This window comes from Pholis gunnellus (assembly GCF_910591455.1).
Source record: "Pholis gunnellus genome assembly, chromosome: 11".
Classification (NCBI taxonomy): Eukaryota; Metazoa; Chordata; class Actinopteri; order Perciformes; family Pholidae; genus Pholis; species Pholis gunnellus.
The window spans coordinates 20,798,327-20,822,013 of record NC_136538.1 but is presented as its reverse complement, the minus strand read 5'-3'; the positions used below and the strand labels follow the sequence as shown (position 1 = coordinate 20,822,013).

Here is a 23,687-nt window from a genome sequence, read left to right as displayed (position 1 = left end):
AATCAGTGTCCATACATATGTTCTGTTAATGCTCAAGTCACTACAAGCGGATATGGACCTCTTTATGTTAATAGAAAACCTAATGGACATAACTTCACTTCAAAACATACTTGATTTTGCAAATTATTTGTATTTAATCATGCTTTCTGGGTGACAGCCTTGTGGTGGGACACCAGCAGCACCTCCTCCTCCATCACTCCCATGTTAGCTGCAGATAGAGGACAGTCCTTGGTCACGTTTCCACAAGCGGTCGCTTCACAGGAAAGTAAATGAAGGACATTTTAAGTGGTTGAACAAACGACCAACGCTGTTGCTTTAGTAAGGACGGTCTTGAGGTAAAGTTGAAATTTGAAATTGAGTGCTGAACATAAGAGGCAAGTGTTCGTTTGATGTGACATACGGCAGGTTGTTGAGTGTTGTTGGTTTCGCTATCCAGATCTGCGTGAGGTTAATGCGAGAGGCATTTGGTCAATCTTTTTTTTTTTTTACATTATTTAGAATTTTGAAAGATAATTTTTTCAATGCCTTTTAGGAATTAAGCGGGAACCCTGCCATAGCCAACTGGAGGTTGGTTTTAGTTTATGTGAACGACTGAATGCTAAAAGTCAGCTCATTCACCTTAATTGAACTGTAAAGCTTTGTTTACACTCTTGGCACCGGAGCCGGAGCAGATGCGCGTCAGCTCTGAGCGTGCACAAAGGCGCTTATGCTAAAATGCGCTGCTTGTTGCATTATTCTGGGAAACGCCAGAGGGCATACAAACAAAATGAACTGCGAAGAATCAAAAAGACAATTAGTGAAACTGTCAAAGCGCCATAAACCAACTTCCACAATGCCGAGGAGGAGGAGGGATTGTAATTAACTGTAAACGCATATCTCATATTCATGGACTACTTTATTGACTTTGTACAAGCCCTGTAAAAAAAGAAGTTAAGTATGACATGCATTATAAAGAAAGAAATTGAATATCCTCTAAACAATTTGATTTGGTTGCAAAACACATACTCAAATGAAGATTTTTCAGACCTCCTGTTTCTCAAGCATTTAAATGCGCATTGACCTTCTTTGTATAATCCCTAGACATGTAAATAGTGCTTTTATCAGTGAACTATTACACGTCTAAAAGGCTCTGATTGCGCACGCCATGTTAGAAAAATTCAGAGGTGCACGACCGAGCACCGTGCACCTCGCGCAGACCGTGATTACATCTTTTTCTGGCGCTTCACTACAGCGAGTATAAACTAAGCTTAAGTGCTTCAGAATGTGGCCCTTCAAGCTAAAGTATATAACCACACAGATTATTCACCAACTGCACGGTCTTAAGTGCACTGTAAAAAGAAAAAGAATCGCTCTGCTAGAAAAGATACCTGTCCTGACCTAAAAACACTTTCACTACAAGAAAATAGAGAAACAATTACTGTATTTATACATCTTATTCTTTCCTTTCCCTTTTGGAACAATGGCAGCCTGAAGATCACCAGAAGCCCCGTAGCCACACAAGAAACAGACACTGAACTGAGCTGAACCCGTAAAAAGACGAGGACACTTGACAAAACGTCCTCAAGAGCCAACAGCAACCTTTAACTTGTGTCGCGTTTCTGTGTAAGACAGCAAGTGAGGTAGTGCAGAGAGAGATCGAGTATCAGAGCGAGATGGACACGGGGAGCCGCTGATGTGAATCATGCAAAATTTATGGAAGCAATAAAACTGTTCAGCATGAGCCGCTGATGGCAGAGGAGAATTGCACGCTTAAGCGCTGGGTAGCAAAAGATAACAAGCACAGGGAAAAACAACACAAGCCGAAGTCTTGCCTGGGAGACAATTCAGAAGGAGGCATGGGGAGCACCGTGGTCTGCCTGCTGCTGGTGATACCTCACTGAACCTGAGCACCAGCACCAAAACAACACAAGAAACTATATGAAATATATCAAGTGTCTTGTACGATGACATTCTGAATATTCCAAAAGGCTCTGTTCACATTCAGCTGCTAGGAAATCAGATTGCTCCCTAATACCCCCACGATACAGACGCAGAGGGCAAACTCTGGGTCTGAAAAGTGAGGCTAACTTGCAGTCTTGCTAATGACCAGCAGGGGGCGACTCCTCTGGTTGCAAAAATAAGTCTCATTGTTTAGAAGTCTATGAAGAAATGACTCTACTTCTCACTTGTTCAGTAAACATTGTAAACATGAGTTTATGGTCTCAATCGCTAGTCTCAAGTCTTCTTTAATACAGCATGATGTTCATTTAGTAAATTATCCATTTAGAGTTAAATAGACAATAAAACAAGGTATGCTTTAGGGTGTTCCGTTGTACTTAGCTCCACCCTCTCGTGTCTCTTTTGGTTCCAAAAAAACAAGATGGCGACGCAAACAGAAAACAGCAGACCCCATATTCCCAGATCCAAAAGTCTCCAAATTGCATGATGTTGACATTGTTCACATTTAACTTTTAAAGCCCAGACATGATGTTTCTTCTACACCTTACTCAGTGGTTTTGTCAGCATGTTGGAATGAGAACGTGTGTCTCCCCTGCACCATGACTTGACGTCACATCTCTGAGGAGGCAGAGCTTCTGTAACACCCTGACAGAGATGTATGAATCCACTTTAAACTCTCTCTACTGTTTATGTGCCATTAATTAAGCAAACCACAAATCCCACACAACCATTCAGTAACACAAGTGTGGTTGCACTACTTCCATGTGCGGATGTTTAAAAGCGCAACCCTTCCACTGATACATGTGATGGGAAAACTGTTTGTCTGTCTCTCCGCTGTGATAGAAACTAGAGACGAAATCAACAGAATATGAAAGACTCTCAGTATGTGCATAAAAACATGCGGGTTTCCCGAACGCCTCTTAAAATGCATGTTCTCCTCTGAGGGAGCAAAAGTCTAAACAGACATCCAACATGTTGTCCGCTGCAGCTGAAGGTTGGCACGAGTGCGTTTGATTTGGTGTGTGTGCAGGACAAGGTGAACGGTCCATTCAGAGAAAAGGGACACTAATGCCCTGCACACACACACTTCATCCACATTTGACAAGGTTAGTTAATCATCTGTCAGAGGGACAGGGGGAACGGACAGACTCCCCTCTCCTCTCCTCTGTCCGTCCTCCATCTCCTCCTCTTTTTATCCCTCCATCTCCTCCTCTATTCCTTCATCGTCTCTCCATCCAAGGGCAACTGTCCTTTTCCTCCGATATTAACCTTGTGTGTCTCACCACATGGTTTCATCTGTGTTTCTTTCTCCGTCTTTGTCCCTGTTGCCTCCTCTCTCTCACGCCGTCTCCCCCTTTTCCCTCCCCCACTGCCTCTCTGACCCGTCCATCCTTTTTACAACCCTATGAGCCGAGGCCTTCTCCCCTCCCTGGTACCCGCGAAAGCCATCTCTCAATCATTCAGTCCTCTAATCGGCCACACGTCATTGCCTCCCGGCCATTTAACTCAAGGTAAATCTAGTGGTCCTTTTTATAAAGAGAGATGGAGATAGAACGGATGAATGGATTGATGGACAGATGGACTATTTAAGACAGAGACTTATTGTGATCTGTAAGAGGGAATGACAGGAGTGTAGAAGAAGTAAAAGAGGGAAAAATGAAGGTGGAAGGAAATAAAGGTAGATGGGTTTAAGTCGGATGGAGGCGGACGGATGAGTCGGGTCAGTGCAATCAGTGGAGACAAAAACAGAAGCTCCAGGGAGGCGAGAACCAATGACACAAGCCTCTCTACAAATCCAGTTTAACCACCTGTTCACTGGGGAGGGGATGAGATGAAGAGAGAAGAGAAGAAAGTAAACCAAGAGGACACAAGAGAAAGGAGGGAAAGGTGGACAAAAAAGAAAAGAAATGAAAAGAAATGAGGGGACGAAAAAGGAAGATGACGGCAGTAAAGAAGTGAGGAGAGGACTGCAGAGTAGAACATGAGGAAAAGAGGTGAGAAAAGGGAAGGGAAGGAAGAAGAGAAGAGGGGATGGAAAGCAAAAGAAAGAAGATAAGGAGAGAAGAAGAAAAGTAAGAACGGGGAAGGAGGACAGAAAAGGAGGAAAGAAGAGAATTGGTGGGGAAAGGAAAGGAGATATGAGAAGGGAGAAGAGAAAAGAGGAGAGAAGACGCTAGAAAAAAAAAGAAAAGATGAAAGAGGGGAAAGGGCTAGATTAATTGAACAAATACGGCCTGAACAACAAAAGGAAAGGAGGCATGAACGAGGTGTAGAGAATGGACCATGTGGGGAGAGGAACGGCAGGAAAAAACGTGACTGGGGAGCGACGGGAAATGCCAAAAAGACAGAGAGAAAGAGGAGGGAGCGGAACAGAAAATGTGGCAAAGAAAGCCAAAGTAGAAGAGCAAAGTGCATCAGAGGCTGTCCTGTACGGAGGCGGAGAGAGGCGTGCATCTATCAGCGCTGCGCTCGCTGTGAGGAGCCGCCAGGGACGGAGACACCAGTCAACTCAGGAAATAAGAAAATGATTAAGAGCGATTTAATGTCACGCCGCCACCGAGCCAAAAAGCACATCTGTCACAGCGAGACTGATGTTACTGCACCTCCCGCTCACTCCCCAACCCCCCCCCAACCCCCGCCCTCCTCACTCACACTCCAGCAGTCACTCACTCATTCATTCATTACATCTCCCATTCAGGCCCGTACTGTATCATACACCTTCCAAAAGCCCCAGCCCCCCCGGATTTTCCTGTGGCTTCTGCTTTCTATTATCTAACTCTCTCTCTCTCACACACACACACACACACACACACACAAGCTAACAAACCCTGCTTGCAGTGATTAATTGAATGTGAAGCAAAACAAAGCTGCTGACAGGCGGATTCCAAGCAGAAAAATATGGATGCCCATGAACCGTGCGTGCACCTCTGCGAGCCTTCATCTGCACCATCTTTTCAAGTCTCTCTCTCTCTCCCTCTGTCTCTCTCTGTCTCTCTCTCTCTCTGCTGCTCCCTCACTGTCTGCAGACCTCGATCCCGGCTCCGCTGGTCGCCACGAGCTCAACGGAAAACAAAGCCTGCACAGCTTTTAAGCACTGCCCCCGTCAGGATGTTTGCGTCTATTACAGCGTTGTAGGCTGCCTTCAGGGGATTATATTTATATATATATATAGAGCCATTCAAAATGTATATATATATATATATATATATACATATACATTTTGAATGGCTCTTTATTTCTATGAAAGCAATTCAGAGCGAGAGGTGAAGGAGACAGAGCTCAAATAGGGGGTTTCATCCAAAACACACAAGGAAAAAACCTTTTACTTGAGTTACTTCTGTCTATAATTGAGCTCTGCCAAACAAAACTTTCCCACAGCAAACTTCTGTCTCAGAGTGATCAACTTGTTTCAAGCAATTTTGAAATAGAGGGATTCTATCTTTGATTGTTGCAGTCGAGGAGAAAAAGAAAACATTCAGACAGCCGATTGTTTATTTTTTCCTCCCCCTCCGTTTCAAGGACTTTCAGGACTTAAATCAAAGACAGAAATAATGAGAAAGACAATTTGGCAGCTCCAAAAAAAACAAAGAAACAACACACGATACGGCCCTGTGACCTTTTGCACTCACCGTTGCACTTCCCGCCGTTGGTGGGGTCGCCATAGTAACCGGGCATGCAGCTCTGGCAGTGCATCCCCGCCGTCAGGTTGCCACAGTGCTCGCAAACGCTGCCGTTCACACACCTGCTGTGACCGTTACACTGGCACGCTGGGAGGAAGATTGGGAAGATTATGTTCAGCGTATTGATGAAAGAGGTTGTCGAAGGTGAGCACAGAGAGTGGCGGTGTTATTCATTGTTACTCAGCCGGGTGACAGAATGTGACCAATAGACGAGCATGCGCTCCAGCTGTTCACTCACCGGGACACTGGATGAAGGCCCAGTTGTAGCCTCTGTCGGATGAACAGAGGCTCTGATCCAGCACCATGTCCCTGTCTCGCAGTCTGTCCGGGGGCCCGGCCCTGGCGCCGGCAGGCTTCATGGGGCCTCGGTAGGACCCCTCCATGCAAACGCCCCTGCCGGTGTTGCTGGGATCGCCGCACCAACCGCACTCCGTCCTCTCCAAACACTCGACGCAGGTCCTCAGACCGGAACAGTTCTGGGCTGTGGAGGGGATGCGAGGCGGGGAGGGAGAAGGGGGGGGGGGGGGGGGGGGGGGTGAGGTGATCAGGAATTAAAGGAGACAGAAAGGAATTAGAGAGAAGTGAGGAAGAGTCTGTGAGGGTTCTGGTTGTCAGTGCCTTCCAAAAAGTGTTGCAAATGACCGAAAAGGAGTTTTCTGATCTGCCAAGATGTCCGATTAGAGGAGACCCTCCAGGTGAATAAGGGAAACCAATAGAACCACCAGGATCCTTTCTTATTTGATTGTTTAAATGAAGCACTGTTTTATTAAATATGTGCTGATTTTGCATAGATTTAAAGATGTGGAATTTTGGGGCATTTTTGTATCACATCACAAATCAGAAGATATGTCACCAGCCATTAAAAAAAATCTATTTTTGCCATGTTCTCAGGAATAAAATGTTCTATAAATCAGGCTACTGATGCTATATGAACAAACGTCTCTGTAGAAACCTTCAGAATATAGACAGAAAGGAAACTGGAGAGAAGAAGTGGAGATTTCTGGCTCAGAGAATGAGAAACAAATAATTTTGAGAAAACAATGTTTTTGCAGATTCACCATGAATCAGAAGGTGACCGTTTTCCATTTTCATCTCATTGTGTCCGTAATTCTTTCTCAGAACTTCTCTGACAAATATCAACAGGTTAAATGAACTGAACGACAAACAAAGACCTTGAATGCGTCGCTCAGACGTATTTTAGTGCTGCCGTATTTGTGCAGACGCATTTAAACAGAAGCTAAATCTGCCTTTCAGCAGTGTTGTCCTCGACACACGTTGAAGGTAAAGCGTCTTTAAGGCGTGTTCTGACCACAGTCTGTCCTTCACACTGTACTAAAGCTAATCCTAACAGCTCCAAGCTCTGAGCATGAACACAATAAACACCTCCGGGGATCTGCCTCCTCTAATGTACTTAGCATCTTTTTGTTCTCACCTTTTTCTTTGACCCTCGACATTCAGAAAGAAATGGACTTTTCTTCCCCACACCATTCAGCGTGTTGAGAAACGCATTTGTATTCATAAAGTGGATGTGACATTCAAAAACACATCACTGGTGCAAATTAAAAATGACACTTTCTTTATGGTATGGCATTCAATACTTGTAATAGAAAACAACATCTCCATACTGAAGCCCTTTATGTTCACTGAATGTGGCGATAAGTGAGAAGAATAAGAATTCAAGCTTTTCTTTGTTGTTCTTTCTGGAAAAGCCGGCCTTTCCCCAGGTTTTAACTTTACAGCTCGTTTTGAGTCCGTCACTCTCGACATCAACGTGTCTTCCCGTCATAGTGAATTTTAAGTCTACAAAGCGAGGGTGGGAATACGCACGAGAGAAAAGGTAGGAATATAAACTCAGTGGGTATCTCGGCGTGTACACAACAAACCCAAAAGGTTGAGGGGAGTTATCCGAGGCGCTGTTTTCTTTTTTGGCCCCGGCGAAGGTGATTCAAATGCAGCGTCAAGTCAAATTAGCATTTTCTCCAGAAAGTTGTTTCTCTTTTGAACACGAGCCATTTCCATAAGCCACAGATGTTCTAGCTGAACATGGATCTCTTTCTCTCTCTGTGTCCCTGCTAGCTAGCTCTGCTTGAAATACTCCCCCTGTCCTCTGTGTGTGTGTGTGTGTGTGTGTGTGTGTGTGTGTGTGTGTGTGTGTGTGTGTGTGTGTGTGTGTGTGTGTGTGTGTGTGTGTGTGTGTGTGTGTGTGCTCCCCTCGTTGCATTATTCAACTGCAGCAATGCTGATTCATTTGTTCTCTCGGCCCCTTTATAATTACAAACTTCTTCTCTCGGATTCACTCTTTATCTCCCCTCTGCCACATTTTTATCCTCCTCTTTTGCATCTTTTTGGCGGTCTCTATTCACTAAGCCGTCTTCCCCTCTCGTGCTCTGTAAGAGCTGCCACTGTACCCTCTTCTCCCTCATTTCCTGTCATTTTTATTTAATTAGATTCGTTGTTTTTTTTCGGGATGACACTAATACACTTTAGGCATAAATGAAATCCCAAAGAAAAGAAACTCTTCATCTGCTCTTCTATCGTGTCTCCCCTACCGCGTTCCTCCCTCCGGTTTTTACCTCCCCTCTTTTCTTCCCTCATTTTACTTCTCCTCCGACAACACTCTGGATCTCCACTATAGTCAACGCTTCAAAGAGAGGCAGTTCAACAGAATACCCCAAATCCACCACACAGTGGGGTTTCGTCTGCTAGAAAAGTACATATTTATACACCCACGACTTTAATACCCAATAAATATATCAGGCCGTTCATCAATTTCTCAAATATGACTCAAATTGCAGGGAATTGGTAGCCGCTCTTTGTAAGACAAATGTGCCAAACCTTTGTATTTTCACAAAAGTCTTCATCTATCTTTGATATAATTGATCCAATTTGCACCCACTATGTGGCAGCCATGTCTCCCCCCTGCTTTGTATCACTCCCTTAATCGGGAAATACTGTCAACTAATCTTTTTCACATATTTGATCATTTCTATCTCAGGCTGTTAATGAAACTGGAAAGCTTGGTGTACGTAATTGCTACTGAAGTGGAGATTTCTGTCTCAGAGTCTGAGAAAAAGATGTGTTTTGTAAAAGTCACACTACACTAAAGGGTAAAACAATAATCAATAGACATCCCAGTTGATTACTCACGTGTTTTCCATTACGAGTTTTCAGAAATGTTGGTGAATTTAGGAGAAATCTACAGACGCGAACAGACGGAGCAGTGAAATTGACGCCTAAATGTGTATTTTGGATGATTTCTTTCCTCTAGCCTGAGAGAAGAAGCAGAACAGCCCAGAATCTTAAAGCTGATCAGTGTACGAAAAACAATGTGTTTGCCTTGAGGTGAACCCCTTTTACACCTGACAGACACTTTTATGGAAACAGTTGCATTTCTCATAAACATTTCACAAAAATCAGCTTTTGGGTACAAACGGACATTATGATCCACACAACAGGTTCCATTTGATTCAGCAAAATACGCATGTGAGAGAAATTTCATGTCCTAGAACCTTTAACTTTACTGGATTTGTTTTTTAAAGCCTTGGATCAAGACGGATCCATCTATCTATCTATAAACATTCTGTTCTAGTTTCACATCTTCAGTGACCCGTTCAAACAGTTCATCTCTACACACGTACTTGCCACATTGCAAGGTGCATTTGCAGCGCTTGACTGCAATTCATTTGTGAAACATGTCAAAATCCGTGACAGCAAATGCATCAAATATTTCAGGCATCTGGCTGCATGCCACAAATATGAAGAAAGGGGGCCCAGAGGACACCACATGACACGAGTCTTACAGATGTGAGAGACAACCCCTGCATTGATAGAAAACATGAAGTCCTTACATGCTCACTTACTAAACTGTGGTTTCTGTGCCGATAATATAATTTACCTGCTATGTGCTCTGTGCATGAGCTGATTTTTAATAGCATTTCCAACTATCTGGCCAAATCTGCGTTCCACATGGAAAGAATGAAGAGAGGTTCTTGCCTTGTATAGTCTTGTGGACTCGGGGTAGATGAGGATAAGGGAGCACGCGTGTGCCTGCAGGGTGTACAAGGCCAGCTTTAGCTAACAGCGCCAAAGATTTAGCTGCACCTTGTGCTATTACATGACATTAGCTCCAGGCGATTTCCAGTAGAGGCAAAAGAGTCGTTTACATCTAAAGCAATTACTGCCACTGAATTATGAGGTAAGGCTGGTGGATTTAGCATGTTACAAAAGGACAACTCTGCTTCATTTGTGAGGCATTTTAGGACTGACGACCTGCAGATAACACAGGCAGAACCCTTTGTTTCATGCACTGGTCAATTGGTCAAAAGAGTAAATGTAGCTTCTTTCAGATTGGTGGAGAGAAAACATCCAAAATTCACATTGTTTGTGAATTGTCACGGCCATATCTATTCCTTTATTTAGTCAATTAGCTATTTTTCTTTTACGTTATGTACCTGTGGTGTCTCGCCATAAGATGGATACATTTAAAACAAGTTAGTCAGAGATAGTTGAGTTTAAAAGAACGAGGCTTTCATATTTTACTGAGTTGACGTACAGAATAACAGAATGTTCATGATATTTTTGGCCAGGAACAGCCACATCTGTAGGGTCTAAGAGCAGGAGGAGAAATGTAGTAACTAGGTCAAATCCAGATAGACGCGTGTTTTGCATCTCAGCCGGCGCCACGAAACATCACTCGCTCAAAACTTTCACAAGTTGCCGTCGTCACTCGGAGACCGGGAGCCCTAATGCCTTCAAAGTTCTGTCAACAAGAAACACGTTGGCTGCTATATAGCAAACATCCACCACGTGCTTTATGTGATAGGAACAGAAATAAAGTCCACATTTCTACTCTGCACCGTGTTCCTTTCCAAAAACCTTCCCAACATATAGGGCTCAATTGAAAATAAGAAAAATATGAGGTTGTCCTCGTTGACAGAAATAACCGGGAGGATGCCTAAACACAACACATGTCATATGTTCTGAGGGAACTTAGGTTATCTTGTTGAAGCAAAGAAGGATTGCTGGTTCCCGCTGGGGGTATATTCATCTTATCAAAAATTCTCTCAGCACAATCATCTCGGTGGCACATTCTGTTCATCGCACCGGAGTTTGATGTTCGTCGTCCCTGGATGGCACGCGTCGTCTGGCTTCATCTTGTGTAATCCATTTTCTCCTACAGTACTTGACGGTTAGCATCGCTGAAGCCGGCGGCGTACAGATCTGTGTGAGCCCCCCCCCTCCATACATAATACATCAAGTACAGATGCCATAAGCTGCCTTCTCCTTCGCTCCTCTCGTACCATGGGAAGCCACGAACCGGCAGACGGGCAGCGTGTGTCGGAAAAAAAGCAAACACACACACACCGGTGTTTTGTGAGGATTGCCTCAGAGAAAATAAACCTATTTCTCTGCACAGCAAAACCAATATCGGCTACAACAACATAACCATCATCTGGCCTGGGAGGGGGGAGAGGGGAGGGGGGCTGTATTCACCTGTCTAAAAAATACACACAGTGAGTGACTGAAGGAATAAAAAGCTCCTGGAGACTGTAATCCAAGACTCTTGTGCTTAACCCCGTCTTTTAGTTTTATCGTTTTAAAACAGGGCAGAGAGGTGTTGAATTATCTTTATAATATATTTTGATGCTGCGGTTATAGGTGGTGTTATTGACTGACTATAACATTGAAAGGTGTTTCTAATATTTTTATGTTTTGTTTTATGTCTGTCCTGCAGCATGTCGTACTTCAATGAGTAAATGTTTAATGTTTAAAGTTTAATGTTCTGAATGTAAGCTTTGAATAATCGTTTGCGGGTCGTTTACAGACGGCAACTTTAGGACAATGCAGGAGAACAATGGGCCTGAACACATAGTGCCTTCAGTACTGTAGCGCAAACTACTAAATAGCATAGTATGGTGTTTGCAGTTAATATGTATTAAAATAAACTATATATACTTTACTGTTTTGTACTAAAAATACATTTTAAAAAAAACTGTATTTCGCTTATTAAACTGCAACTTTCAAATGACACTGCAAATTGAATTTCACAAAGAGAAGTGAAAAATTATATTTATTTGAATGGTGCTGTTTCACAACCATCCATTATTACTTTACAATTACTTATAATTGGTGAACTGAGTGTAAAAAAGGCTACATTGCTTACACTGTCAATCAGTTGAGGATGTTTGCACCTTCAAATCAAAACGGCAGCACTTCAACCACTCATTGTTTCATTCAAAAACGAATGCGTTGGGAGTACAGAGCCAACGCAGTAAACAATATGGACTGCAGCTTAGGACAGGTTTGTGAATGACATCAGTTCTGCTCTGTGGTTAAGACCGGAGCTAGAGATTCCTGTTGTTGCTGTGGTAGCATGGAGCTCTTCACTGCCCTGTAGATGGACCGGCATTCGCTGAACACTAGTTTCTGCTCTTATGCTCCCGATATCGACTGTATAACTGCATCGGAACTGATTCATCGGTTGTGCCTTGGTATGTGAGAGTTGTTCTCCATCTCCAAAGCTGTTGTTTGTTAAAGTCGGCTCATTCTGTATCTTTCTATATATTTACTGAACAACAATGAAAAATCGGCTGCCAGCAGTACCGACAGGATAGACGCAGGATAAACATCTGCACGTGGGCGTCCACAGTGGCTACTGCCGGAACACACCATAAGCAAACGTCGACCTCACGAGCTATGTAAAGAGGAGTGCTACCTGACGACATCTGGAATAAAAGGGTTATTTTGCAGACTCATTTACAGTTGCCATATTCACCGCCATATAGCTGCATGTGCAAGACCTTTAGGGACCAGATGCTGAAGGCACAGAGATGAGAGATAAAAAGAAAAGAACACAGTGTGAAGCCTGAAACTGTCACATGAGCCAAAGAAAGTCCATTCTATAAAGAGAACGCATGGTACAGCACAATTAGGCTGGGATTGAAAAATCAGCTTGCTTTCGAAGGAGCTCTAAAAAGTAAAAAATCTGACTGCTGGGAAAACACTGGAGCTAATTATTTCAAGAGTGCTGAAGAGAGAGTGTAGTGAGCCTCCAGCCGACATGAAAAATGGGAATGATACACAAAGCCTTGGGCCACATTTATCTGATAAAGAAATGACCCAGTTCAAATTGGATTCTCACACAAGCAATAGTGGGGTTTTTTGCGAAGCAGCTTCCAAAGCCGAGGTCATGAATCCTTCAGCTGTGGCCTGCAGACATGGTCTCCCAAACAAGACACGATTAATCCATTAGTGAAGCAGAAAGTATGAAACACAAAGCGAACAGTGAGGGACTGTAGAAGAGCAACAATGCTGTACTTGGGGAAAACATGTCGTATTTGATATGCCATAGTTTGAGCAACAGGTGAAGAGTGGCAGAACAAAGGCCTCCTACACACCTTCTGCCACCAAACTGAGATATGAATAATAAAAGAGAAAAGGAGAAAAAAAGGAGAGCCATTATGTAAGAGCTGAATCTAAAAACAAAAGAAGGGAAAACAATCGTGGCTTGCTAACAGTAGGCTGAAGAGCTGTCTGGCACCAGCAAGGAATAATAATCACCAGTCACGAGATAAGAACATCTCTAACTCTTTGAAGCTGTTTTCTTAACTCCTCAGAAACAAGAACACGGAGTACAAATTGACTATTTGTCTAACAAAAGACAGAAAACACCATTACAAAAGTTTTGCCACAGGGGAGTACTTTGACAGTTTGATTTTTTTATATATTTTCTTCCATTAGAAACTAGAAGAAATATGCTTTTATTTTTGCCTCGACTTTTCCGAAATGAAACAGCAACGAACATAATTAAAACACTTACTTAGGTTTGTCAAGTCTTCTGTCTAGGTCGGTTATTATTTGTTTTATTTGCTTGTTAAATGCTTCATTGATTTGGGAAAAAAAGGAAATTGTTGTGCAAAATAATGTAAAATATACTTCTGCAGTTTGCCTATTCTCATTGTTCTTATAGACAAAGACTCAGGTGTGTGACTCTTTCCCATCCAATGTATTTTGTTTAAGTGAATGATATGAATACATTTTAAATCAGTCGTACTTATTATTTGTTTCTACTACTGAAGACCATGTTACACATAAATGACTTAATAACAGTCAAGGAATATTTCCGTTTTCATGGTTGATGATCTTCTTGTTTCTCACATAGACAAACATTCCTGCACATCTACTGTACGTACTTGTCTGAAGAACCTCCAGCATCCCCGGGGAGGTGTTGATATGAGAGGAATGTTAAGAGACAGCAGCCGGGACTTCATATTGAGCTTGTCATGTGTCACTGTAGATGATCGATTTTCTGCCCTGTAGCTACAGGAGAGGTGGCGCTGCCTCAGTGTTTGTGTCAGTGTGTGTGCGAGGTGGAGACCTGACTGCTGATAAGAAAGGGATCAATAGGAAAGGAGTCTATAATAACTCCATGTTCACACAACGTTGCATCATCAGAGGTGTGAGCGGAGCCCTATACACCACCTCATTCATCTATATCTATCCATCTAAGCTCATAGCCACACACGTTTGACCTCAACTGTGTCGCCCCTTTCCCACTGGACAACAATCCCACTAACACCCACTAACACTGGAAAAGTTACAATCATATTTATCGGCTCCAGCGCCGATCGGCGAAGGCCCAGAATGCATTCTGCTTCATCTGTTTCCTACACAAGCCACCTGAAGAAAAACACACTTTAAGGGAATTGGAGACTGTTTCGGGCTGTTAAATCTACTTTAGTTTTTACGGAAGAAAGCGCTCCGAGTTGACATTTACTGATCCAAAAGGAGAAGATCAAAATTGACAGTTACTAAAAAAGACTGAGTGCACCGATAAACTGTATACAAGAAATGGACATAAAGAAAGTATCAAAGCCAAGTATCCAGAAGACATTTGAAAGACTAAATGACTCTACTGTGTCCACGCAGCCACTTGGCAAACAATGGCAGCCATACCTTTCTCAATAAACCTCCTCCTCCCTAACTCTGCAGAGCACAGTAGGATGGAGTCAGAGACACCTCAGCATGCCCCGCGGTGGGAGATGCAAGTCGAACACCCGCCACCATGTCTCCCACACCCCATGTGGCTAATAAACCCGAAATAACACCAACAGTAAGACCAAAAGTCTTGCCAGATGATCTACTTTAGAGTGTAGAGATCTAAAAAAAAGTTCAGTAAAAGTTGAAATATCATGACGGAAAAGAGCTTATTGTAAAGTTCAGAGTATTTAATGTCTGTGGGTCCCTGTAGCCGGTCCAGACAGGGTGTGACTTTGCATAGATGTATAGTTTAAACTGCAACAGTACATCATATTACAATAAATTAATGCGTTGAAGTTACTACGGAAAATCATCATGACCGACACCCCGCGCCCGTGTTCACTTTCCCCCCCGTCTCACCTGCACAGTCCTGGGTCTGCCACTCCAGACACTGTCCGTAGGGGAAGGAGATGACGTACGCCGAGGAGTCGACACAGCGCTGCGTACTGCTGCACCACATGCACTCCATGGCCTGGCTGGTGCAGTTGGCGCAGCTGGCGCGCAGGGAGCAAGGTGTCCGACAGGGACGGGCACTTTGACTCTGCGGACTCCCTGAGCGATGGGGACAAACGGAGACAGACGACAAACTTTTAGAAGTTCGATGTGAGATTGAGTTCATCAAACAGCAAAGGATGCATTGAACACAGCTCCTACTTTACTCATTCTAACAGCACAGAAAATGTCAGTGTGGTTGAGAAATGTGAGCCAAATCACTGGAATTCTTCTTAACGGTTTACCGTCTCTTTCATTCGTTGATACTTTTTGCCCAGGAGTTTTGTTTTACCACCTGTTAATTTGTCTGAACAGAAAATAAACTGTAGCCTCCAGTCTGAGTTGTATCCTGTGCTCTGTGCTCTCTCTCTCTCTCTCTCTCTCTCTCTCTCTCTCTCTCTCTCTCTCTCTCTCTCTCTCTCTCTCTCTCTCTCTCTCTCTCTCTCTCTCTCTCTCCTCTCTCTCTCTCTCTCTCTCTCTCTCCTCTCTCTCTCTCTCTCTCTCTCTCTCTCTCTCTCTCTCCTTCACTCATTCCATCTCACCGGCAGGTTTTTCACAGATCAGGCCGTCGGTGGTGGCCGTGCAGGGGTTGGCTTTAAGACCAGCCACCTGCGCCCGCTCCAGGTAGGCACAGAAGCCCGAGTCGCTGGGCTCTCCAGGTAACCAACGCAGGCTGGTGTTGGTGAAGGGTGACGCGTCCTCCCAGCCCCAGTAAGACACGTTGATCTTCCTCAAGCCAACCCAGGGAGACAATGTCTGCAGAGACACAGTGGTGAGAGAAAGAGCACAAGAAGCAGATATGTTAGACGTATAATACATGATTTACATTGTCTTTATTCGCCTGTGAGTTTGAAAATATAAATTCACTTAGTATACGAACATATAGATTAAAACACACTGTCCTAACACACACACACACACTGTCTGATCGCAGTCACAGAAGGAGCTTCTGCAATTCTCTTGAACATTTCTTCTGACATTAAAAGGCCGAGTTCCATTTAAAACGATACATGTATTTTTGTTCAGTGTTGCTATACTGGTGTTTACAGTCACAGTAACTTTTCCCACAATGCTTTTGAGATTCCCAGTTCCTAAGGAAAACATATGTGGAAGTATTGTGCACACTATAATATCAGTAGAGCTGAGGAGTTGTGGCAGATTTTCAAGCATTAGCATTTTAGGCCAATTTAGGCCAATTTCTAGGCCAAACACGGTAACGAAGAATGGAAAAATGGTGAGAAAATGCAACGATTTGAGCTGCAGATCAGACAGAGTCGCTGAAAGAACATTAAAAACAGCAACGAACAAAAGGAATCCAACTAACCTCAGATACTAGTCGCTTCTCGTGTTCTTAGTTTTGTTGTCAAAGAAACAAAAAAGGAAAATAACGAACCCTAATTGTATGCAGTTCACATGTCCACAGGGACAGTGTCCTAGAATTGTTGATATGTTTGAATGTGTGGGCAAAAAAAAAAAAAAAGTCTTCATAATAATAAGAAAATAATGAAAGTCCACATAGAGAAGCAACTAACAAGAAAGAAAGTCTCCCTTTGCCAAGAGGAGAAGTCACACGGCTGGCAACTCTGAACAACAAACATGATGTTTCACATTAAAGCGGATCCCAAAATCAAACCTGCTGCAAATGACTGTAATTGTTGTAAAAGCAGAAACTGTTCAGATTCACCACATACTAATTGGGGAAAGGATGTTCAAAAGGGACTGTAATTATAGCAGCTGAGCGAAGTGGAGCTCAGCGAACATCTGAATTATTTGCTGAGAAAACAAGTGAGATTTGTTTAGTAAAAGGCCCGTAATGATTATGAAAAGAGTTTCATCTGATAGAAATCCAAAGTATTTTCCCACAGCTGTGATTCATTTCATAAAAATAAAAAAAAAACATACTACAAAAGGCCTAAACGCTACGCTGTGTTTGTATTTATGCCCACACATTCACCCAAAAGCTCTTCTACTCAGCAGCTCTGTTTGCAATCCTTTGCGATCTGGATTGTATCTGGTAATTGAATTTACAGAGATAGTAAATTCAATTTGTGATCGCAAAAAAAGTGGAATGACAAAACAAGAGATTTAGAATCCTCATGACCTAAAAGCATCAAAGGGTAGATTAAACACAACTGTTTATCTGAGAAAGTGTGGTTCTCTCTCTTCTTCTGACAGCGTTCATATATTTGCTCACATATCTTCCTGACGCGGCACATCAATCAAAAAAAGCCTGAGTGGTCAAACAAGTCGACGGTTAAATCTGTTTTAATAGGCGTTTGATCTGGTGACCGGCTCATTGAAGAGCAGCCGGGTAAAGAATCACACATGAACGCGTTACTGAAACATTCACATCCTGTCACTCTTCTTTTTTTTGTTTGTAGACATCTGGGTTTTTTATGATGAAAGGTGATGATGAAGCTGATTTGTGTTCTTCACCGGGGGGCTAAGAATGTTTCAGTAAAGTTTATTTTTAATGCCTTGAAGCCACATCAGAAATGTCCTGGTGAGAAATTTCAACTTGCATCCAAAATGTGATCCCTTCAGAAAAAACTCTCTGCCTGGTTCTGTCATTAATCAGACTGTTGATACACAACTTGTATTATCTTGAGGCCACACATTCTTTTGCATCTACTAATAAATAGCTTTATACGTCTGATGCGACATTGTTTTATGTACATTACGTGATATTGTCTACATCAATCAGCAACACATTGCAGTACTTCATTCTCGGGAGATAGAGCTGAAAGCTGCAGTCACATGCAGATGCAGCTATTTTACTGTATGGTGCAGTACTGTAAATAATTTACATTTATTTCCTTCCTAACTTGAACTATAAACCAGTCCCAATAAGATCCATGTGTTTTTTCTGCACTTTTCTTTTTTCTTTTTTTATTACCTCCACTCCATACCGACCCTGAGGCGATCTCTTACTAATGCGAGTCAAAGGAGTTTGACAAATCAAGCGGCTACCCTCTGACGTTAGTATTTTGAGTCTGAACTCCCTCTTTATGTTTCCACAGACTGCTGTGCGGGGAAACACTCAGCTCTGCAGAGGAGAGCAGAAACACAAAGAGGGAATTTCGAACTAAAAAGGGATCAATAGACTGCCGGTATGAAGAGGGAGAAGGTTATGGTGACCCATAACTTTCAGGTACGGGCATCAGAGTATCTGATCAAAGTAGTCTTAAAATGATCTTAACCATGCGTGGTGTTAGTATTGGTGAAAAGAACTGAGTCGGAGGGTTTTATAATGTTTACAAACTCAAGTTCACAGGTTGAATCATTGCAAGAAAAAATGTGCACTGATTTGAAAAGAGCAACTTTGCTCATTCAGGAACAGAATAGACACACCTGTAATATGCTGTCATTCTAGTTTTTTTATGCCAACATTCAATTAGATGATCCAAAATGTGACCCGCAGCACAATGGTGTGTAAATAGCCGCCGCAGTTGTATAGCACAGAGAAGCCAGATAGCTTTCAACCAACACCGTTAGCATGCATTTCCTTTACAGGCGTATTAACTTCTTTTTTTTTTCACACCACCCACCTTGTCTTGCAGTTGGTATTTTTGTAGCTCCTCCAGAACAAAATGGACTTGTTTGTCTGTGAGCAAAGAGGCAATATTTCCTCCCAGGTTTTTGCAGTAGTGCTGGGCATTGTCATAGCTGTCACTGCTGGAGTTGATCCTCAGGCAGGCCTCCCCGACGTGGTTCCAGCCCTCCCCACACAGCTGGCCTGCACACAAAGACATACATTGTCTTCACACCTCCAGTACAGACGTCTTTACATTAATACTTATCATATAGCTTACAGTGAGAGTCTGCTAGTATGGGTTTTCCTTCATTGTCCATTCAACATCGGAAAACATTGTTGTCCAATGTACAAAGACAACTTCTCCTGATGTTACATTTTTAGGGGGATAAAATAACTGTTTGGCTGATAGCATTCCCATGTGCTAAAGGGTAGCATTGAACACAAGTACAGTAAACATTGGAATGCTACAACACTAATTTTAGCATCTTGACATGCATATAGTTGTATAAGGCTACATGACAAGCTAAAGGTTAGCAATTTAATGTGCCGATAATTAGCAAACAATCATGCTCATGTTTAGCTTAAGCTTGTCGTTTTGAGTATGCTAACATGCACATTTCTTACTTATGTTTTGCATTTTTATTAGATTAAGATGCCTACAGTTAGCTTTCTAATATATTTAGCTTTAGCTTGTACCATTTAGCATGTTAACCGCTAATGTTTTCATGCAATAATACTACCATACCAAGTTACTAACAGGTCCATAGTTAGCAAATCCAAAAAGCCAAACGTGGAGAGGCAGTTTATCATCAAAAACAAGCAGAGGAAGATCTGGTTGAGGGCTGGTATACTGAGACTAATGAGGTGAGGGCAGGTGTGCAGGTAGGTGGACAGTCAGGTGACTGGCAAAGGTGGAAAAACTCACTCAGGGCAACTAGAGGACAAGAGGGGAATAGAACTGGAATTTAAAGTTGATGTGAAGGCCTGGGAAATAAGCTGTGCTGCCAAAATCAACAGAAAATGGAACAGCTTAAAGAGAAATACTTGTAGTTGATAAATAACATATTGGGCTGGTTTTAGAGGCTGATGTCATTGTTGATTTATGCTGTTATTTGAAACCAGATCCCCACATTCTTGCTTTGTAGTAAACTGGCTCATCAGTGAAACAAAGAATTCGCAGGAGTTGCAGATGTAAGCCTATGTCACACATGGGATAAAGAAAAGTGAATATCTGTGATGATTGAAGAGTCTTAACACAGGCTGAGAAACTCTCCCATTAAAAAAAACGCATATGTCAACTAATTGTTCTCATCACGGTCACTTGGTAGCACCTCGTGGGAGTTTGAGGCCGTTCAATTAGCCGGGATGAAAGGGAAGAAAAAGTCATCCTGCCTCCACTGAGCACGGCTGTTTATTTTGGACTCCAGGACTGATTACAATCACAGGCCCATAATGGCTTCCATCACCAACCTTTTCATGCTACAGAAAAGAAAATACCTGCTTTCTTTATTTATTCATTTACCCCCCAAAAGCAATAGCAACGGGCAATAATCTACCAAACACGAGAGAACAGGAGACAGATGACAGGGTACGAGGAGGAGGAGGAGGAGTACAAACATAAATAGATTAGGTTACGGTCTTTGTGTAAAAGTAGAGATAAACATGTCAGGCCATTTAGCATAATTAATCATAACAGTGTCTAAAGAAAAGGCCACAGCTGCCATGGTGGTAGAGCTAGTTCCCATTATCCCAGCTCATTTTAGCCACACTATTACTGCAAATTCATCTTCAAAGAAAATCATGAAAAATACCGAAGCTTTGTTTCTAGCCTTGTCACACTAATGGACTCAAAAACACACACAAAGACGTAGCAATTTCATTCATGTGGCCAATGACCCTTTGAAAAGCCGTGTCCAAAATTGCGCCGTTACTTCCTGTTCACACATACGAAAGACTAGACAAGAGACAAGGCCCCAGTCGACAAAACACAAAAAGTCTAAGACACAATGGAGCTCAGTGGCTGCAGCACAAAGTTGTCAACTCCGCCACGCTAACAAGCTTTAAACAAAATGGAGGGAAAAGATTATAGCCGTTCTGGCTTCTAATACTCAACAATAAACAAGATACATTGCAAGGACAAGAGACTGCCAAGCAAGGAGCTACTCCGTTTTAAACCAACAGAAAATAAACTACTTTGTTTTCTGCCAGAGGGGGGCTATAATGGGAAAGTCAGGAACTAAATGGCCAAATTGAGCAGATTATACCACATTATATCGACACTAAACAGCAATATAATGGATGTCAAACTTAAAGCTGTTTCACCATTTGTTTCGATGCAAACCGAAGTCCCTAATATGTGTATAATTAACTAATATAAGGTCTGTAGAGGGATGCAGAGACACATGCTGCGTCATGTAACACAGTAATAGGAATGCGGCATCCTAAAATATCCAACTTGTGTATTAAGGCTGCAGAGCTGCAAGGGTGGAAGCTGGACCTGGAACAAACACTGCCCTCTGTAAGAAGGCCATCAGGGTCGAAAAGCCAAACAATGCATCAGGTAGGATGACCGGGGTTTAACCTGAACTCATTTGATGACCACAGAATACAGTGATTACATCATCGGAGGATTTCTAAAATCCCAGTGAGCATCAATTTAAGGATTTGCTGCTCAAACAAAATGTACATGTGTAGAGTCAAACTGGGCTTAATTAGAATTTAGTTTTTGACATTTTCAGTGTGTGAGTTTTAAGGTCCAAAGTTAATGTTGAAGCATAGACAGTTAAAAGATGTTGAAATAATGATTATATCTAATCTATCGAATAAAAATTTCAAAACATTTAGCCCAGATTTAAACGCAGAGATGCCTTTTGACCTGCAAAATACCAAAACCATTATGTTTGGGATTATCATCCAGCGCTCCACATTTAAACTATTTTACCTCAGCTGAACAGCAGAGCAGGCTAACAGTTCATAGCAACCCAAAGTGGGAAGATGCGTACCACGCTACGGGGCCTTGATGTGGACAGAAGACAGGGAGCAAACGCAATACCAACCTCTGCTTAGAGCTACTGCGAACGCCCAACTCACAGCAGAGCAAGATAGCTAGCGAGCCCTGAGCGCCATGAGACACCGCACGGAACAGGATCATTTGTGGATTCAAATAGCAAGAGCATTTCCTTTGCCCTCAGTCATGCGAGCGCCAAAGTCAAAGTGAGAGCAGCTCTCGCTGAAGGCTCCACAGCGGTGTGGACCGAAGCGTGGAGGACTTTGTGGACTTGAGTTTGTTGCAGCAAAGGATCCATATTCAGAACATCCAGTAAACATGTGTAATTGGCCTACTTTCCTTTGCATCTGAATGGAGAGCATGTTTCTGAAGTTATGCTAATCCTCTCTGTGAACGTGCCCGCATGGATGTACAGTAGTAGAGTGTTGATTTGTGAAGACCACCAATAATATGCAGCCGTGGGAACACGCAAACTCTCTGAAGCTGTGCGTGTCTGATGTACCCCGTGTTTAAGACAAGTGGCAATCTGGCTCTAATAAGTGAGCATGTTCACTCTCTCTCTCTGTGTGTGTGTGTGTGTGTGTGTGTGTGTGTGTGTGTGTGTGTGTGTGTGTGTGTGTGTGTGTGCACGAGTGTGTCTCCTCACCAGGAAGTGCTTGACACTCCTGCTGCTGCAGCTCCCACTGACAGTTGACGTTGAGGGAGCAGCTCCTGCAGTTGGCCAGTCTGAAACACTCCTGCTCCTCCCTGTGCTTACAGCCGGACGAGTCCCTCACCGACTTCAAACACACGCAGAAGAAACAATATCAGTCCAGTTGAAACCTCAAAATCTGTGTCCTATTTTTTTTTTACAGTAAATGCAATGAGCATGAAGGAATCAACACAGTGTGCAACGAGAGTGGGAGATGAAGAAAGTTTGATGGTTGAGGGAATCAAAAGAGCCAAAATGCAGAGTGAGAAGAGAAATCGATATGAGGGACACAATATACTGAGATGGACTTTGCATTGAAGCTGTACGCGTCTCAATTACCCTGCAGCAAATGTTCAATTTTAGGATCCATGCTGGTTCTTCTCAACAGAAAATATAAATTTCTTGTTCTTCTCCTTGGGGTTAAAACCCTACTCTACGTCAGTCAGTGCTCTGTTGTAGCCTGAGAAAAAGAAACCTGTCTTTTACAAAAGGATGTTAAATCTCTGTGACCTTTGTCTTAGAAAAAAGAAACTAAGCTGACTGTAAATACAATGTCAACCTCCATTGTTTCAGTGTATGTACATGATTTTACTTTGTTTCGTTCTCTTTCATTACATTAGACTGAACCCCAAGTGCTCTTTCTCTAACACCATTTATAATCCCTGTCAAGGAACGGTTAGAAGAAGGATAACAATTAAATGTAAATTTGTGATTTAGATTCACCCTGATTTCCATTTAACCTGCTCTGACCTCATGATCGCAAACCTGATGCAACCCGACCTGCAGCCTAACAGCAAGTGTCAAGTGTCAAATAATACACACATGTCCCCTCCTTCTGGCTCCGTGCTTCCACAAGCTCAGCTGATGTTCAGACAACATGGTCGGTGGACGAGACAGAGACAGAGCGCCGCCATGCTGCTGTGCCAGCTCCAGAGTCAGCTAAACACACGCACACACACACACACACACACACACACACACAGATTCATATTGAAACACAGCCAAGCAGACAAAAAGCAGCATGCAGACACACATACGAAGAAAGACAGAAAAGGCAGGTTGGGAGTAAAAATAGAGAAAGAGACACAGAAAAAACAAAATGAGCTCCAGAAAAAGTACAAAAAACTCATTGATCCAAAGTTATTTAAATAAAATAACACACAACCTAAATCACATCTTAAAATACATTATTGTTTGACTAATTAACATTCATGAGAAAATATCATAAACTATTAATCGTCTTGACCTTATGACCCCTTTCTTCTGGCACCACCCTTGGGACAAACTGTTCACTTTATCCTTCTA

The 23,687-nt window shown here is 42.7% G+C and overlaps 1 protein-coding gene across 1 annotated transcript in view; it reads right to left on the bottom strand.

Moving 5' to 3' along the window:
* atrnl1a (attractin-like 1a) overlaps positions 1-23,687 on the bottom strand; it is a gene marked incomplete at both ends in the record, with an annotated part of 208,612 nt that overhangs the window by 125,717 nt on the left and 59,208 nt on the right. The window contains 7 exons of the mRNA XM_079168380.1: positions 5,568-5,705; positions 5,857-6,099; positions 15,018-15,209; positions 15,692-15,905; positions 18,698-18,885; positions 22,338-22,470; positions 23,205-23,321. Coding sequence (XP_079024506.1) covers positions 5,568-5,705; positions 5,857-6,099; positions 15,018-15,209; positions 15,692-15,905; positions 18,698-18,885; positions 22,338-22,470; positions 23,205-23,321 — 1,225 coding nt within the window. The remainder of the gene's footprint in view (positions 1-5,567; positions 5,706-5,856; positions 6,100-15,017; positions 15,210-15,691; positions 15,906-18,697; positions 18,886-22,337; positions 22,471-23,204; positions 23,322-23,687) is intronic.